The 19,039-nt window shown below is 44.8% G+C and overlaps 1 protein-coding gene across 1 annotated transcript in view; it reads left to right on the top strand.

Moving 5' to 3' along the window:
• Positions 1-19,039, top strand: part of LOC138369473 (phosphatidylinositol 4-phosphate 5-kinase type-1 alpha-like) — a 48,165-nt gene that overhangs the window by 13,592 nt on the left and 15,534 nt on the right. Inside the window, exon 2 of the mRNA XM_069332728.1 lies at positions 14,814-14,890. Coding sequence (XP_069188829.1) covers positions 14,814-14,890 — 77 coding nt within the window. The remainder of the gene's footprint in view (positions 1-14,813; positions 14,891-19,039) is intronic.

Raw genomic sequence — 19,039 nt, 5'->3', positions numbered from 1 at the left:
AAAGATTTTTTCAATGTCAGAGTAGTAGACAAATGGAATGCATTACATAGTGATGTGGTGGAGGCTGACTCCATACACAGTTTCAAGTGTAGATATGATAGAGCCCAATAGGCTCAGGAACCTGTACACCTGTTGATTGACGGTTGAGAGGCGGGACCAAAGAGCCAGAGCTCAACCCCCACAAGCACAAGTAGGTAAGCACGTGCGCGCACGCGCACACGCACGCACGCACGCACGCACACACGCACGCACACGCGCGCACACACAAACACACACACACACCCACCCACCCACCCACCCACCCACCCCAAAGAGCCAGAGCTCAACCCCCGCAAGCACAATTAGGTGAGTACCACGCGCGCGTAGACAGACAGAGAGAGAGAGAGAGAGAGAGAGAGAGAGAGAGAGAGAGAGAGAGAGAGGAGAGAGAGAGAGAGAAAAAGAGAGAGAGAGAGTGAGAGAGAGAGTGGGAGGGAAAGGAGGGAAACTGAAATAACATGTTATAACATGGGCCTTGAGCCGGTTTCATGGTGTTTTTGTCCATCTTGACTCCAATAGGAGACTCGTCTGCCCCCTGCTACCTTCCCCTCCACCCCTTCCTTATAACAATATTTTATTCAGGAAAAATACATACATAGATGCAGAGTTACAAACATACTAGATTTATAGATAGAATTAGCACATACAATATCTAAAGTCACTAATACGCATAGCGTTTCGGGCACAGCCTTCCTCTCCTTTCCTCTCTATCTTCCCTCCCCTTCCCCTCCTCCTTCTTTCCCCTCCACATCTTTTCTTTCCTCTTCTCCTTCCTCTTTTCCCTCCTCTCCCTCCCCTCGGCCCATGTTAATTGATCCCCTGTCGCCCACTCGGCCCCGCCTCCTTCCCCTGTCGCCCACTCGGCCCCTCCTCCCTTCCCCTGTCGCCCACTCGGCCCCTCCTCCCTTCCCCTCCCTCGGCCCCACCTCCCCTTCCCCTCCCTCGGCCCCACCTCCCCTTCCCCTCCCTCCCCTTCCCCTCCCTCCCCTTCCCCTCCCTCCCTCTCCCTCCCTCCCTCGGCCTCGCCTCCCCTCCCCTCCCCTCCCCTCCCCTCCCCTCCCTCCCTCCCTCCCTCCCTCCCTCCCTCCCTCCCTCCCTCGGCCCCGCCTCCGTCAATCTCCAGTACACATTTCGTGTCTGGATGCACGAAAAACCACGTGCCTCCAGACACTGTAATTTGCTTTGGGAAAATCTGGCAAATTGTTTAGACGGTTACCAGGTTAGTTGGCTTACACAGAAAGCGAAATGCACCGCCCTCTCTCCATCCCTTCTCTCCCGCTTGTACAGTGAACTAAATGTGCCTGGTAGGTCGGGCGCTAACTCCTGGAACCCCGACCATCCACTTTAGCAGGAAATATTATATTGTATACAACTCAGAATTACGATATTTACAAAATACACGAAAGATAAGCAGAGGTAGCTCACTGCTGTGAAATACAGTATAGCGGCAGGAGAGATTGCTGAAATAGAGGGAATACAGAGAACATATACGGCTCGCATAGACGCGATAAAACACCTAAATTATTGGGATCGTCTCAAAGCTCTCCAAATGTACTCACTAGAAAGGAGACGAGAGAGATACCAAATAATATACACATGGAAGATACTGGAGGGCTAAGTACCAAATCTACACATTAAAATAATAACGTACTGGAGTGAACGATATGGAAGAAAATGCAGAATAGAACCAGTGAAGAGGAGAGGTGCCATAGGCACAATCAGAGAACACTGTATAAACATCAGGGGTCCGCGGTTGTTCAACGTCCTCCCAGCGAGTATAAGAAATATTGCCGGAACAACCGTAAGAGAAAACTAGATAATTTTCTTCAAGAAGTGCCGGACCAACCGGGCTGTGGTGGGTATGTGGGCCTGCGGGCCGCTCCAAGCAACAGCCTGGTGGACCAAACTCTCACAAGTCAAGCCTGGCCTCGGGCCGGGCTTGGGGAGTAGAACAACTCCCAGAACCCCATCAACCAGGTATCAACCAGGTATAGGGTACTGAGCCTAAGTAATTTTAATAGAGTAAAGATCTGTGGGTGATAAGGAATAATGACCAAAAACCAAAAACGACAACTAAAAAGTAATGTGAATAAATGTTCAAAATAAGGCAAATATAATATTGGGGATCATTTAGAAGCGTAAGGAATAAGACCTCTAATGTTATCCTTCATTATGTTTTACCTTGCCCTTGTTAGGCTCCATATAGATTATGGTGTGTACACACGAGGATTATCAAGTTAATAATAGAAATTAGAAAGCTCCCATATCAAGAAGAGAGATTAAGAAAACTTAATTTCCATTCTTTGGAATATTGACAAATAAATGGATACATTTGACCATAAGCATTTTAGAACACCGTAGCAGGCGTGGTTGGCCATACTGTGTGGGCCAGTTATCTTGAGGTGGTTCAAAGTGTCTGTTAGTGTCCCGCGGCCTCGTCCCTGACCTGGCCTCGTCCCTGACCTGGCCTCGTCCCCTGACCTGACCTCGTCCCTGACCTCCCGATTGTTGATCTATTGATTTATTATGCACCCCATACCATCCCGTGGGGGGTGGTGGAAAGGGTTACAGAGGCACATAATGGGTTCAGGAACCTAACCCGCAGAGTGCATTTAGTTAAGCAAGTGACAATCTTGTGAAGTTAGTTACACAATTGTTGATTTAGTCAGACAGACTGTTATTTGCCGCGTCTCGAAAACTGACGTAGATTGATTAGGTACCCCTTAGAGGTGCTTGATTGATGGGGTTCTGCGAGTTGTTCTACTCGCCAAAATCGGTCTTGACTTGTGAGAGTTTGGTCCACCAGGCTGTTGCTTGGAGCGGCCCGCAGGCCCACATACCCACCACAGCCCGGTTGGTCCGGCACTCCTTGGAGAAAACAATCTAGTTTCCTCTTGAAGATGTCCACGGTAGTTCCGGCAATATTTCTTATGCTTGCTGGGAGGACGTTGAACAACCGTGGACCTCTGATGTTTATACAGTGTTCTCTGATTGTGCCTATGGCACCCCTGCTCTTCACTGGTTCTATTCTGCATTTTCTTCCATATCGTTCACTCCAGTACGTTGTTATTTTACTGTGTAGATTTGGGACCTGGCCCTCTAGTATTTTCCACGTGTATATTATTTGGTATCTCTCTCTCGTCTCCTTTCTAGAGAGTACATTTGGAGAGCTTTGAGACGATTCCAATAATTTAGGTGCTTTATCGCGTCTATGCGTGCCGTATATGTTCTCTGTACTCCCTCTATTTCAGCACTCTTTCCTGCCCTGAAGGGAGAAGCGAGTTCTGAGCAGTACTCAAGACGGAACAATATCAAGTGATTTGAATAGTACAACCACTATGATGGGATCCCTGGATTTGAAAACTCTCGTAATCCATCCTATCATTTTTCTGGCTGACGCAATATTTGCTTGGTTATGCTCCCTAAACGTTAGGTCTTTCAAATCCAGGGTGCTTTTCAAGTCCCCATTTAAACAATGATATTGGTCGACTAGTTATGCCCTATATGCTTAGAGGCAGAGTGTTGAAAAGTCTTGGGCCTATAATGTTTATACAATTGTCTTAACGTACCCATTGCACCTCTACTTACCGAAAGGCATGTTTGCACATTGTGATATGCCTTTTGCTCTCGTAAGAAGTAATTTCCGGGTATAGATATTATATCCCACTAATATTTTCTTGGTGTCAATTATTTTATATTTCTTGTCTGCACTGCAAGGAGTGAAGCTTGAGAAATTTTAAGCGGTCCCAAAATTTGTATTTTATTGAATGTGAAGGTTTTCTGCACGGTCAACAGGTCAGCAAAGTCTCCAGCGTTTAATATTGCCTTGCCTTGCCTTGCCTTGCCTTGCCTTACATGTAAGGTAGTTGTTAGTATGCATCGGTACTCCACCCTAGATTACCACCAGTATCTTAAAAGATAGAATTTAAATACTTCAATTTTCACCCATATTCCGATCCTATCAATTCTTGAAACCTGTAAACTGTTCGTTAATTAGTTCGCTTAGCCATGCCAGTATTAATATGTACCAACAAGTTTACCATGACAGAGGTGTACAGTATACCTGCAATAATAGTGCTGACAGAAAAAACTGCTGGAAAACAGTCCTTAAATGTATCTGCTATAATTTACGAACATAAGTTAACCTGCCGTATGGATCAGACCATCAAGGCGGTCTCGCTCGCACAGGAACCAGAAGAAACTCCTCGTAATGTACAGTAACGATAAATCAAAGAAGACTACATTAAGATATAGTGTAAAGCGTCTTCAGCCATCGAAACCTTACCTGGAGACGGTCTCGGGAGGTCTTCTTTTCCCCGAGCCCGGCCTGAGGCCAGGCTCCATGTGTGATAACTTGGTCTAATAGGCTTTTGCTTGCAGCTGCCCGCTGGCCCACATATCCACTACAACCCGGTTGATCCAGTACTTCTTGCAAGAACTTAAATGAAAGTTCTTGAGTGAAAGTAAACAGAAGAAATTAAAGTGAAATGATTGAAACACCATTAAACCAAATTACATTCAATTGATAGTTTCTATTCCTCGTAATAAATTAAATGTTCATAATTATAAGCTATAAATAAAAATCCTTGATCAACCGGGCTATGATCCATATGTCAGGCTGTTAATAGCTACATCTAACAGCCTGGTTGACCAGACCACTAACCAGGCGGTCTGGTCAGAAACTGGGCCCCGGAGACGCTGATCTGGTTACCTTGAAATGATTTCTGGGCTTAGCGTCCCCGCGGCCCGGTCCTTGACCAGGTCTCCTTTTTGTTACATACCCCCAAGAAGCAGCCCGTAGCAGCTGTCTAACTCCCAGGTACCTATTTACTGCTAAATGAACATGGGCATCAGGGTGAAAGAAACTACATGTTTGTTTCCGCCTCTACCGGGGATCGAACCGGAAATTCAGGACTACGAATCCGAGGTTCTGCCCACTCAGCCGCCCCTGTTTATAAATGAAAAACGGTTTACACACACGACTCAGAACTGATGACGTCCGAACACTTCCAATCATATACGGTATATTAGTTTGTAGTGTGACTGACTAGATGAACAATTGTGTAACTAGAGGGGTCCATGAGAGGTGGGCTAGTTACGCCTCTTATGTTTAGACGGAGCGTGTTGAGTAGACTTGGTCTATTGATGAAAGTATTGCTGCTACAGTACCATCTCCTCTTGTGTGGTTACTTACCGTCTACCAGGCACTTCTCACCCTTCACACCACAACCTCTCATATAACCTGTGTACAACACCTGGACCCGAGGGAAGGCCAATATAGGGCGTCAATACTACCACATGCACTTCACCATTTTTTATTATTATTTTTTTGGGGAGTAAAGAGGATTGTTGTCAATACTGGCTCCCTCCTCCTCCATCCCCCCTCTCCCTCCTCCACCCCCCCCCTCCTCCACCCCCCCTCCCCTCCTCCACCCCCCCTCTCCCTCCTCCACCCCCCCCTCTCCCTCCTCCACCCCCCCCTCTCCCTCCTCCACCCCCCCCTCTCCCTCCTCCACCCCCCCTCTCCTCCTCCACCCCCCCCCTCTCCCCTCCACCCCCCCTCTCCCTCCTCCACCCCCCTCTCCCTCCTCCACCCCCCCCTCTCCCTCCTCAACACCCCTCTCCCTCCTCCAACACCCCTCTCCCTCCTCCTCCACCCCTCTCCCTCCTCCTCCACCCCTCTCCCTCCTCCTCCACCTCCCTCCTCTTCTATGTCCCCCCAACTTCCCCCTCCCTCTCCTCCCTCCTAGTACCAAGCAATAATACTACTAGGGGGAGCTGCCGCAAACAACCCCTTCCCTGCTTCTTGTTTGTTCCTGCTATACTCGTTGATTATGTCAGCTGAGTTGTTAGCTATATGTCGACGCTTGATATATTGGTAGTGTATACTGGGTGTGGGATGGTGAACGTTGCCGAGCGTCCTCACCCAAACGTGCAGAATGGTTCGTGTGCAGACAGGCGCGAGGGAGCCAGCTCGTACATGGCAATGTTTTCAGGCCACACAAAGCTAACGAGGAATATAATTACCGAGGAGAACTACAGAAAATTACATGAATACCGTGACAAAACTTCAGGAGTGTGTAAACAAGTAGTTGCTAAAATGCAATCCCAACAAGTGTTACATAATTAAGATAACTGGGAAAATGTATACCACAAGGGGGGGGGGGGTAATTACAGGAAACGGAGAGAGAGAGAGAGATCTGGAAGTGGATACCATTCCAACACTACACCAGCAGCCCATGTTAACAGGGCTGCTGGCTCGACTTGTGCCCTCACAAGTCAAGCCTGGTCTAGGGCCGGGCTTGGGCAGTAGAAGAACTCCCAGAACCCCATCAGCCAGGTATCAAGCAGGGCGACATCGGCAACGTAGTTTTGGGGGTAAGCTGGCCAACATTAGTATCTAAATCAGTGCTCTTTCATGACAATCTACACGGCCTTTGTTAGACCAGTACTGAATCCACTGGCATACAATCCACACCGCGTGTAACAACAACAAAATTGAAACAGTATTGAGATTTTTCCACAGGATTAGTGCCAGAGCCGAGAGAGTAAAGGTGCGAGGATAGAGTAACAGAACTGGAGCTCACAACCTACGGGGAAGAAATATCAACATGTGTGATATGATTACAAATACTGAAGGGAATAGACAAGCTGGTCAAGGACAACCTCTTTAAAGTGAGAAAATAGCACAAGAGTTCAAAGGTGGAAGCTGGAAACTCAAACAAGTGGAAGAAGTGTAAGGAAATACTTGTGCATGAACGGGGGTTTAACAAATGGAGTGCACTGAAAGAAGTTGTGGAAGCCACCGCCATCTACAACTTTAAAGCCAGATTCGGCAAAGAATTCGAACATAAAAATTATTAAATTATAAGGCAAGAGGTAGGAGGTGGTTAGTATGCGGGGCATAAAGCGCTAGACCTGGCTGCTGTGTAGCCAGTGATAGGTAATATAGTTATATATAAAAGAGGGAGGGAGTTTTGAGCCGTGGTGGTGGTGACCTTGACGGCTCACTACAACTATTACCGGAAGTTACAGGTAATGGTTCCTCTGGCGGATGTGCGGGTGACAGTCTGGGCTTGTGTGTGTGTCACTGCGTCTCCTCTACTGGTGGTGCTATCACTAGCACCCATCAACGGCCTCTTACACTTTCTTTCTCCATGGTATTATTCGCGTGGCCTTCTTGCTTGGACATTGTATTTGCTTTCTGAGAATGAGTCCAAGCCAGCCAGCAGTTAGCCTACGTCAGGGTCAAGGTCTGAAGGTCAGCTATAACAGACCACAAACTTTTATATACCTGCCAACCTAACAGTGACACCTTTAACCCAACTCATCCTCTATAACTGATAGTACATATAGCTACTATGGATCAAAATATCATCTGTTGTTCCTGAATAAATCAGATTTAATATTGGAATTTTAAAGGCATTAATGCTTAAAGCATCTTGTAGTTAATTGTTACGGTCAAAATTATACAAACATAACTCCAGCAAAATATTTGCTCAGGGGTTCAGTAAAGACAAAAGTAGCGATATTAAGAGTCAGTACATTACAATACTTGGAGAAACTAATTATATACAAACCTGGGACAGATGAGCTACCTACCAGAAAAATTATAAAAATTCCAAATATCCATTAACAATACTTAGCAACGTACCAATCAACTGAAAACTAGCAGATGTTTTACTATATTTTATTTATTTATTTATTTATTATTTAATATTTAAGATGGGCCAATATTTAACAAAAAGGGAAACAGAGATGTGGGCCATAGGTATAATATATATCCATTACGGATTTTATATATATATATATATATATATATATATATAATATATATATATATATATATATATATATATATAATTATATATATATATAATAATAATAATAATAATATAATATAAAATATGAAGCAGCAGCTAAGAACTTGAGCGCAAGCGGCAGATACATCATAATTTAAACGTAGAAAATAGTAGAGGGGCTGGTCCCAAACCTGCACACAGAAATAACCTCACATGAGACCAGAAGACATGGCAGGATGTGCAGAATACCCCCGTTGAAGAGCAGAGGTGCAACAGGTACTCTGAGAGAGAACTATCAACGTCAGAGGCCCGAGACTGTTCAACACGCTTCCACTATACATAAGGGACATAACTGGCAGACCCCTCACAGTGTTCAAGAGAGAACTTGATAAACACCTCCAAAGGATACCTGATCAACCAGGCTGACTCATACGTCAGGCTGCGAGCAGCCGCGTCCAACAGCTTGGTTGATCAGTCCAACAAGCAGGAGGCCTGGTCAAGGACCGGGCCGTGGGGACGTTGAGCCCCGAAATCATCGTAAGGTACCCGCAAGGTAAGGTAGGACAGTTACAGCTCTGCTCTTGTGCCAGGTGGTGGTGTGTACCTGGTAAGTGAATCCACTACGGGCTCACCATAGCCCGTGCTACTTGGAACGTTTTGTTCAGAGTAGCTGAATCTAAATCCTCCTCCTCCTCCTCTTTACTCCCCCCCCCCAAAAAAAAAGGAAATCCTTAGTAGTAGACCACACGAGGAAAGTAGGTGAAGTAGAAAGTAGATAAAGAAAAATCCGAAATATTTTTTCACGTATGCAAAATCAGTCTAAAACCTCGACCAGTATTGGACCTTTAATTACAACTGAAGGTACGTACATAGAGTTGACAGCAAAGAAATTAGTGAAATTCTAAGAAGCCAGTATGAGGCTATGTTTAGCACACCAATAAACAACATGAAAGTTGATGATCCAGACAGTTTCCTTTATGAATGACATTCAAGCTGCAGATAACATAACAGATATTAACGCGAACTCGGAAGACTTGCACTCATCTCCTGGGCCGGACTCATGGAATTCAATATTCATTAAGAAATATAAAGTACCAGTAGCAAGAGCGCTCAGCATAATATGGAGAAAGCCTGGATACAAGGGAGATACCAGAGTTACCACCCTTGAGACTAAATAAGGTTCTTCTCCCCGCAGTGTAAAGAAATGATAATAAATCGGCCTTGCCAACAAATGTCTAGGGGTATAGATACATCACTGCATAAAATGGAGAACAATATATTCATGCTAAGGGGGACAAACATAACAACAATTAAATGTATAAATAATAGCCAGAAATATTCTTCAGCATGCAAAATCATAGAATAACATTAATTATTGAGACGAGCAATATCACCAGAACATGGATTAATAAAAGAGATATACAACCATCTAACCAGATAATTAACATTTGGGCTAAAATAACAGTGACCAATGACTTAAAACACGACTCCTCTCGACAACAGCCGCCACGCTTCTGCACACGCTTTGGTCCGCAGGCCAAGCGTCTACCAAAAAATCAAATAAACATCCACATAAACATTGTGGAAATTCTAATAACAAAATGTAGTACTAATATTCAAAACATTATTAATCTAAAGAGTAGTAAACACTGGTACAACATTCCATACAAAATAACGGCAACCAAAATATGGGAATTAATCAAGGTAAAACTATAAACACTCGATTGACAACAATGTTCCCACACTGGCCATATCCAAATATGGTCAACCGTCCACACGGAGAAACTACATGAGAAATCTAACACAAAAGCCTCATACAATATGCAACTCAGGCACACTTCAGCATGCTATAATATATAACATACAAAATCTTATATCATATAACAGGATGCTATATTAATTAATTATAGAACAAGATAATAAAGTAATAAGAATCAAGAGTAATGTTAGAATCCTAGTGAGATTCGTAACAACCAGCAGCACTTAAATCAGCAGGTACAGCTCCGCTGCACAAGGGGGGGGAGTAAAGCCTTGGCAAAAAACTATAGACCAGTTGCACTAACACGTCACATAATAAAAGTTTTTGAAAGAGTGATTAGGAATCAAATTTCTAGTTTTATGGAAAATAATGGACTTCTCAACCCTGGACAACATGGATTTAGAGCGGGAAGATCCTGTCTCTCACAGTTACTCAACCACTATGGGAGAACATAGATGGAATTACAAATAAAGCAAATGAACTTGGAGAATGGGTACCAGAGGAAAACCCAGACATAATAGCTCTCACAGAAACAAAGCTAACGGAAACCATAACAAATGCAGTGTTCCCACAGGACTATTATGTTATGAGGAAAGAGAGAGAAGAAAGAGGTGGGGGTGGTGAAGCCCTGTTGGTAAGAAAAGGCTGGGATTTTGAGGAGATGGTTGTTCAGGGATGTGAAGATTTCAGTGACTACATAACAGGTACAATAACAACTGGAGGGCAAAAAATTATAGTCGTAGTCATATATAATCCACCACCAAATGACAGAAGACCCAGACAGGAACAATGATAAAAACAACATGGCCACCATTAACATAACAGAGAGAGCAGCTTCTGTTGCTAGCAGAAATGGATTTGGACTACTAATCATGAGACTTCAACCATGGGAAGATAGATTGGGAGAACAGAGACCCACATGGAGGACCAGAAACGTGGAGACCTAAGCTGCTGGACGTGGCAACAAGAAACTTTCTAAGCCAGCACATCAAGGAACCAACAAGAATGAGAGAAGATGAACCAGCAATGCTTGGTTTGATATTTACCCTAAATGAGTGGGATATAAGGGAAGTCAAGATGGAAGCACCCTTGGGAATGAGTGATCACAGTGTATTGAACTTTGAGTACCTGGTAGAGCTAGGAATTATCTCCCCCCCAAAAAGAACTAGGAAACAAAAGGCTGGCATATGGAAAGGGAAATTATGAGATGAGAAGCTTCCTAAGGGAAATACCTTGGGACACAGACCTCAGAGCTAAGTCTGTACAAGATATGATGGACTATGTCACCCAAAAGTGTCAGGAGGCAGTAAGCAGATACATCCCGGCCCAAAAGGAAAAATCAGAGAAGCAAAAGAAGAATCCATGGTATAATAAGGCATGTATGGAAGCAAAGAAACTGAACAAAAGGGCGTGGAGGAACTTTAGGAATAACAGAACACCAGTAAACAGAGAGAGATACCAGAGAACCAGGAATGAGTATGTCAGGGTGAGAAGAGAAGCAGAGAAAAGTTATGAAAATGATATAGCAAACAAAGCCAAGACCGAACCAAAGCTATTCCACAGTCACATCAGAAGGAAAAAAACAGTGAAAGAACAGGTAGTGAAACTTAGAACAGGCGAGGACAGGTATACAGAGAATGACAAAGAAGTGTGTGAAGAACTCAACAAGAGGTTCCAGGAGGTCTTCACAACAGAACAAGGTGAGGTCACTGTGCTAGGAGAAAGGGACGTAAACCAGGCGGCCTTGGAAGGGTTCGAAATTACGAGAGAGGAGGTCAAGAGACACCTGCTGGATCTGGATGTTAGAAAGGCTGTTGGTCCAGACGAGATCTCGCCATGGGTACTGAAAGAGTGTGCAGAGGCACTTTGCTTGGCACTCTCCATAGTGTATAGTAAGTCACTGGAGACGGGAGACCTACCAGAAATATGGAAGACGGCGAATGTGGCCCCAATATACAAAAAGGGCGACAGGCAAGAGGCATTGAACTACAGGCCAGTATTTTGACTTGTATACTATGCAAGGTGATGGATAAGATCGTGAGAAAAAACCTGGTAGCACATCTGGAGAGAAGGGACTTCGTGACAAATCGCCAACATGGATTCAGGGAGGGTCAATCTTGCCTGACTGGCTTAATAGAATTCTACGACCAGGTGACAGAGATTAAGCAAGAAAGAGAGGGCTGGGCGGACTGCATTTTCTTGGACTATCGGAAAGCCTTTGACACAGTACCGCATAAGAGGCTGGTACATAAGCTGGAGAGGCAGGCAGGTGTAGCTGGTAAGGTGCTCCAGTGGATAAGGGAGTACCTGAGCAGTAGGAAGCAGAGAGTTACAGTGAGGGGTGAGACCTCAGATTGGCGTGAAGTCACCAGTGGAGTCCCACAGGGCTCTGTACTCGGTCCTGTCTTATTTTTGATATATGTAAATGATCTCCCGGAGGGTATAGATTCATTTCTCTCAATGTTTGCGGACGATGCCAAAATTATGAGAAGGATTAAGACAGAGGAGACTGATTGAGGCTTCAAGAAGACCTAGACAAGCTGAAGGAATGGTCAAATAAATGGTTGTTAGAGTTTAGCCCAAGCAAATGTAATGAAGATAGGTATAGGGAGCAGGAGGCCAGATACAAGGTACCATCTGGGAGATGAAATACTTCAAGAGTCAGAGAAAGAAAAAGACTTGGGGGTTGATATCACGCCAGACCTGTCTCCTGCAGCCCATATCAAGAGGATAACATCAGCGGCATATGCCAGGCTGGCCAACATAAGAACGGCATTCAGAAACTTGTGTAAAGAATCATTCAGAACTTTGTATACCACATATGTTAGGCCAATCCTGGAGTATGCAGCTCCAGCATGGAGTCCATATCTAGTCAAGGATAAAACTAAACTGGAAAAGGTTCAAAGGTTTGCCACCAGACTAGTACCCGAGCTGAGAGGTATGAGCTACGAGGAGAGACTACGGGAATTAAACCTCACTTCGCTGGAAGACAGAAGAGTTAGGGGGGCGGGGACATGATCACCACATTAAAGATTCTCTCACACACACAGGTAGATAAAGATAGGGTAGATAAAGACAGTCTATTTAACACAAGGGGCACACGCACTAGGACACAGGTGGAAACTGTGCCCAAATGAGCTCATAGATGTTAGAAAGAACTTTTTAGTGTCAGAGTGGTTGACAAATGGAATGCATTAGGAAGTGATGTGGTGGAGGTTGACTCCATACACAATTTCAAGTGTAGATATGATAGAGCCCAATAGACTCAGGAATCTGTGCACCTGTTGATTGACGGTTGAGAGGCAGGACCAAGGAGCTAAAGCTCAACCCCCGCAAGCACAACTAGGTGAGCACACACACACACACACACACACACACACACACACACACACACACACACACACACACACACACACACACACACACACACACACACAACACACACACACACACACACACACACCACACACACACACCACACACACACACACACACACACACACACACACACACACACACACACCACCCCCCCCCCCCCCCACCCACCCCCACACACACACACACACACACACCACACACACACACACACACACACACACACACACAGGCGCCGTGGTTCTTGGCCTGGGTTTCAGCTGTCCTCGGCCTTGATTCATGGGTCATCCCAATGTACTGCGACCCATTACGTTACTCATGCCTCGTGTTGCTGACCCATGAGTCTTCCTGCAGTCATGTGATTTTCCAAAATAGAATTTCAACCATGGCTACCATAATGGTACTGGTCCCCGGGGATTGCCTTCTAGGAAAGGATCAATGCAGGGCGGGATATTCCAGCCGGGGTGCTGCCACCGCCACCTACTTCACTTTAACACCATCACCAACGACCATATTAGTATAATAACTCCTACATACACAGTTATATATACATAGGATGATTTGGGTGCATCCTCATAATGCACCCAAAATTTGCCAGTGCAGGCTACTGAACATATGGCCCTGTATGACTAACCATCCTGCGAGATGAGGACTTATAGTATCACTGCTGCCTTATTCACTCTTGTGTTGATGATGATATCCTCATAATACACTCAAGAGTTTGCCAGTGCAGATTACTTATCACATGCCTCTGTATGACTTACCATCCTGTGTGATGGGAATTTTAGCATCATGTAGCTAGTTTTGTGACACTGTTCTCCCCTTCAAATGGCAGGGCAGAACAAACGTCTAGTGCAGCTGCACACATGCAGGTTTTTCTAAATGTGTTTATAAAACAAAACAAAATTCCTTAAGGTTAATTTAATTTAGTACAGTAGTTTCATTGCTCCATAATAACTCCATGAAAGGGAAGAAGGGCTAAACAGAGGGGAGGGAATGAAGAGGGGGAGGATAGGGAAAGACGTTGAAGGTAAGAACGGAAGGGAGGAGGGGCATAGGATGAGGGGGGAAGGGAGGACAGGCAAGGAAGAAAAAGATAAGGGGGGGGGGGTGAAACTGGACGTTAATGTGAATAAAATTTGAGAATGTTTAATTTCCCTTTATGGTCATTGGAATATTTCCAACTTTATTTATGTGCAATCTCCTTCAGTTTTCCTTGACAAAAAAACTAGTCCATTATAAAGAAAATATTATTAGTAATTTGTTTCAAATGCTTGTTCATGTGTACAAGTGCATAACTAAACCCCACCCACAAATCTCAAATCACGTCATTTTTAGGCACTTTGAAAATTTTCATTCATATTTTTATTTTCATTATAACCAAATCTATCAAAGGTAGATTTGTATATTCTGTTTGAAAGTAGGCTTATGTAACATGATTACTGCACACTCTAGTGCGCTCAGTCACGGTGGGTCATGGTCTCTTAATAATTTTGGAAGTGATGTCTTCAGCTTTGCCATTTTGTTGTTTTGGCAGTGAACCATATTTTATCCATAAGTTATTTACTAAAACATTTTAATTGTTCCTTTTGATTTGATAAAATATTAAGCTTACTGGGGGTAGTTTTGTTTTATCTTGTATACCCTTTCTATTGTAGTCTTATTATTTATAAGTTTTATGGAAAATTTTTATCATTATCTCTTTATTAGTGTTTGTTCTAGTAAGTACTGTATATGTTATTAATGGTGGTGATTTACTGAATGAATTAACCATGTATATATGCTTAGTTGTATCTAGGCTTCTGATGATTAACACAACACTTATCTTTTTTCTCCAGATGGAGGAGCTACAGATGGCAGCCCTAAAGATGCTCAGGACTCAAAAGATGGCAAACCTCGTCCGCCACCTGTTGACGTAAGTTGCTCCGACAAGCGTTAATAAAATGGCCAGATATATTGTCACAGATCATGCAATAATTTGATTAGGTTTTCCGCTGACAGCAGATGGGCTATCATTGTTACCTTCTTTACACCACACTGGTTGTTTCTCTTCTAAATCATTACTTTGTGGCCAGGCTTTGAAGAGTAAAACAACTATCTGCATGCCACCATTTCTCTGTCGGTGGATGCTTTATTGACTGATCCTGTTTCCTTGGTTCCCTGTTCCAGCGCTGACATTTCCCAGGTAGTTCATAGTGTCCTGAAGTCTAATGAGCCTGCAGGCTACCCTCAGGTCCATGACGTTTGTAAATGTGTGGCTTTGGCTGCCATCTTTAATATGCTCTGGGCTGATATTCAAGCTCAGGGATTTGAGCATTCTAACAGGGTGCTTGTGGCCTGTGTTACGGCCACTATGGGTCGCAACCGGGTTCTTTGCTGGAGGAACCAAAGTACTAGTATCCGACCCCAAGTCGGTAGTGGCTTTCAAGGAGTGAGTTTGGTAACGCAAGTAAAACACAAGGGGGAAGTTGAAAGGAATACGACATTTCATCAATTATCAATATATTCACATTATCACTTTCCCATCACCTTAAATAGAATCATAAACGAAGTATTACTACACTGATATATACACGTGTCGCTCTCATAGGACACTAAGCGCTCCTCGATGCTCGTGCAATGCAGCTTTGTCAACTTCCGTGTTTCCTCAACACACAGTACCGTCCTCAACCAGTACTGGGAAACACCAACGAGTCTACCCTAGCCACGGGCCAGCCTATCTACAGTCTCACTAGGTGCTCCTTGTGAACGCCCACAATCACTCTCCAGCCTGGTGCTGGCAGAGAACATCAGCCTCCCCCTGCTGAGCCTCTACACGAACAAATACAAGGGTAACGAACCCCTGGCAGGAGCTTCTTGCAACTAGCTAGTTACACTCCTTCGTAGCACCTCACTGTCAGTCGTCTCTTCCTCTAGCTAGTCCCGGGATACGCCACGGGAGTATCACGGGAGACATCTCCCGTCACGCAGGGGTGCAGTCGCACCTCCACAGATCTCCACAGATGGCTCAAAAGGGCCACCACTTTCGGGCTATTCATGCCCGTGCCACCTTTTGGGTGGCTTAATCTTCATCAATCGGGATACGCCGAATTCTGTCACTGCCACTTCACAGGCAGACAGCAGATACTGCTCAGTTCCTCTTTGGTGGCGGCTCACTGCTCACATAAAGCAGAATGGAGTAGAGAGATAATGGCTGCCCTGGGTAGACTGCCTGTCTTCGTACCACCTCAGCCCTACGTCGCCTGTGTGGATACAGACACCTCATCAGTAAACTGCCCAGTACTTGGGACACTAGGAAATACAACTTACGGACTCTGACATTGACATACACCTCCTCCCACAATAGATGGCGCTGATTTTCTAGGCGCCACCTCAGAGGTCAGCTACAGCGACCCATCGAGCTGACCAGGGCAGGAATCTAGCGTCTCTTGCAGGTATCATACTGCCACCATCAGATGGCGTCGTCCATTTTGTGGGGGTTTAGGGAGCAGACTCACAGATGGCGTTGACGTCGCTGCTCCATGCTCCGACGATAGAGTTGGGTTCGAAACAGCCTGGTCTTTGGTTAATGTTCCTAGGCCCGGTCAGCCATGTGTGGTTTTGGACCATGTCACCCAGCCTGATTTCTCATCGTCTTGAGAGCCCGCCACGTCTCCTCCTACCCTGTAAATCTCTTACTTGTTTTCTGATTAAATTAACTCAAGAAACCCAGAACTGAATGCCAGTTTCTGGAGGAGCTTCCCTACACAAGGAAGGGAGCAAAGTATTGGCTAAGAATTATAGACCAGTCGCACTAACGTCCCATATAATAAAAATTGAGGCATGGCTCCTCTTGATGTCATTCACCTCGTGTCTTGCATGCCAGCCCTTGGAGCTGGCATGCAAGTCATGCTGTCAATTAGCCCAGCTTCTGCATTGACCAGGGGTCTTGAAGTGGATAGAGTATAACTGTATATTAGCTGGTTATTGATTGCTGGTCTAGATATAGATGAAAGATCCAGGTCTAGAATGAAAGTAAACAAACTGATCGAAACTGTCAATGCGAAAAAGTCCGATCTTCACCTATCAATAATCACTGGAGAATTCAAACTCTGCTATGCATATGGAAACGTCAAAACACACAAACCTGGGAACCCACTGAGTACCAACGCCCACGTACAAGCTGGCTAAATGACTCAACTCGCTGTTGGCACCCTACATACCAAATGTGTTTAGTCTAAGGTCGCCGAAGGAACTCGGTGACCTGTTAAGAGGATCACGGGCCACAAGTGTAAGAGCCTCCCTGGACATAAGTTCAGGGAAGCTCCCTTAGTCACTGTTGACTAATGTGCCCGTGGACAAGACTATTGGAATAATGATGGACAGCGTGTATCGAGATCCGATTAGCTCTCCTCTTGACATACCAGAGAGCATATTAAGAAAGCTGCTTGAAGCTTGGACAAAATAGTCCTGACGGACACATGTACAGTATAAGCAAGTGGACAGCGTCGCCATGGGCTCCCGGCTGAGTGTCTTGTTCGCAAACTTTTACAAGGGTACTATTGAGCAGAGTTCTGGTCGGATTAAACCTAAATCCTGCCATCTACTGCAGGTATGTTGACGACATGTTTGTATAAGTCCAGGATACCGAACGGCCATTGTAATTGAAGGAAGCTTTCGAGCTAAACTCGGTTTTAAACTTCACTTATGAGAAGGAGAGTGGGGGTAAGCTGCCCTTAGATGTAGCAGTCATGCAAAGGAAAGGCAGCTTCCATCATGCAGTACATACTAAGAAGACAAACATGGGGATGTGCCTTAACGCTGACAGTGACTGTCCGGAGAGAAACAAATGGTGTGTTGTGAACGCTTACATCGACCGAGCTCTCACTCACAGCTCTGGGTGGAAGCAGGTACTCACCTAGTTGTACTTGCCTAGTTATGCTTGCGGGGGTTGAGCTTTGTCTCTTTGGCCCGTCAATCAACTGGTGTACAGATTCCTGAGCCTACTGAGCTCTATCCTCGTTGGATACTGGGTGGATAAGGAGTTATATAGAATAAGGCAGATTTTGGTCAACAATGGCTTCTCCAATGGTTACGTCGAAGACATAATAAAAAGGAAGGTGGCGAGGTGTGCAACAGGCAATGGAACAGCTAATACCGCAATACCCGTACTTTTAATAAAATTGTTCTACAGAAACTAATTCTCCACGGCTCTACAAATTAGAGGAAAGAGCCCTAAAAGAGATAATTGAGAGGAACATTACCCCAACTGACATCAACCAAAAGATGAAACTAACAATATATTATAAAAGTAGGAAAACTGCCAACCTGTTAATGAAGAATTCACCTGGCACCAAGAAAAATGCCTGGAAAGAGACCAACGTTGTATACGCCTTCACGTTCCCACTTGGGGATTGTCAGCCCCAACAAACTCAGTATATATAGGCAAGACAACAATGTCTCTCTCAAGGCATTTAACAATGCACAAACAACAGGGCTCCATCAAGGAACATATAATCGCCACACACAACGAGACGATCATCAGTGATATTTTGACGAGCAACACCGAAGTAATTGATAGATACAATGACAATAGAAGATTAGACATCAGTGAAAGGCTGCATATCAAGAAATCTAGACCAGCAATCAATAGCCAGCTAATACACAGTTTCACTACCCACTTCAAGACCCCGGGTCAGTGCAGAAGCAGGACGGAATGACCGTGAGCAACACAAATGCGAACAAGCTTGAATGGTCCCCAACCCAATATGCAACTGATTGCATAGTGCTCCTGGCTGTCTGGATTTGAATCCTTCTGGGGTGTGGAGTTTTCAGTTGCATATTGGCTTGGGGACCATTCAAGCTTGTTTGCTTGCATGTGTGTACTCACCTAGTTATACTCATTAGTTGTGTTTGCGGGGGGTTGAGCTTTGACTCTGGTCCCGCCTCTCAACTGTCAATCAACTGGTCATGGTGTGTGTGTGTGTGTACTCACCTAGTTGTGCTTGTGGGGGTTGAGCTCTGGCTCTTTGGTCCTGCCTCTCAACCGTCAATCAACAGGTGTACAGGTTCCTGATCTATCATA

Source organism: Procambarus clarkii, chromosome 28 (assembly GCF_040958095.1).
Source record: "Procambarus clarkii isolate CNS0578487 chromosome 28, FALCON_Pclarkii_2.0, whole genome shotgun sequence".
Classification (NCBI taxonomy): Eukaryota; Metazoa; Arthropoda; class Malacostraca; order Decapoda; family Cambaridae; genus Procambarus; species Procambarus clarkii.
The sequence above is the reverse complement of the archived record's forward strand: the minus strand, read 5'-3'. Positions and strand labels throughout refer to the sequence as shown.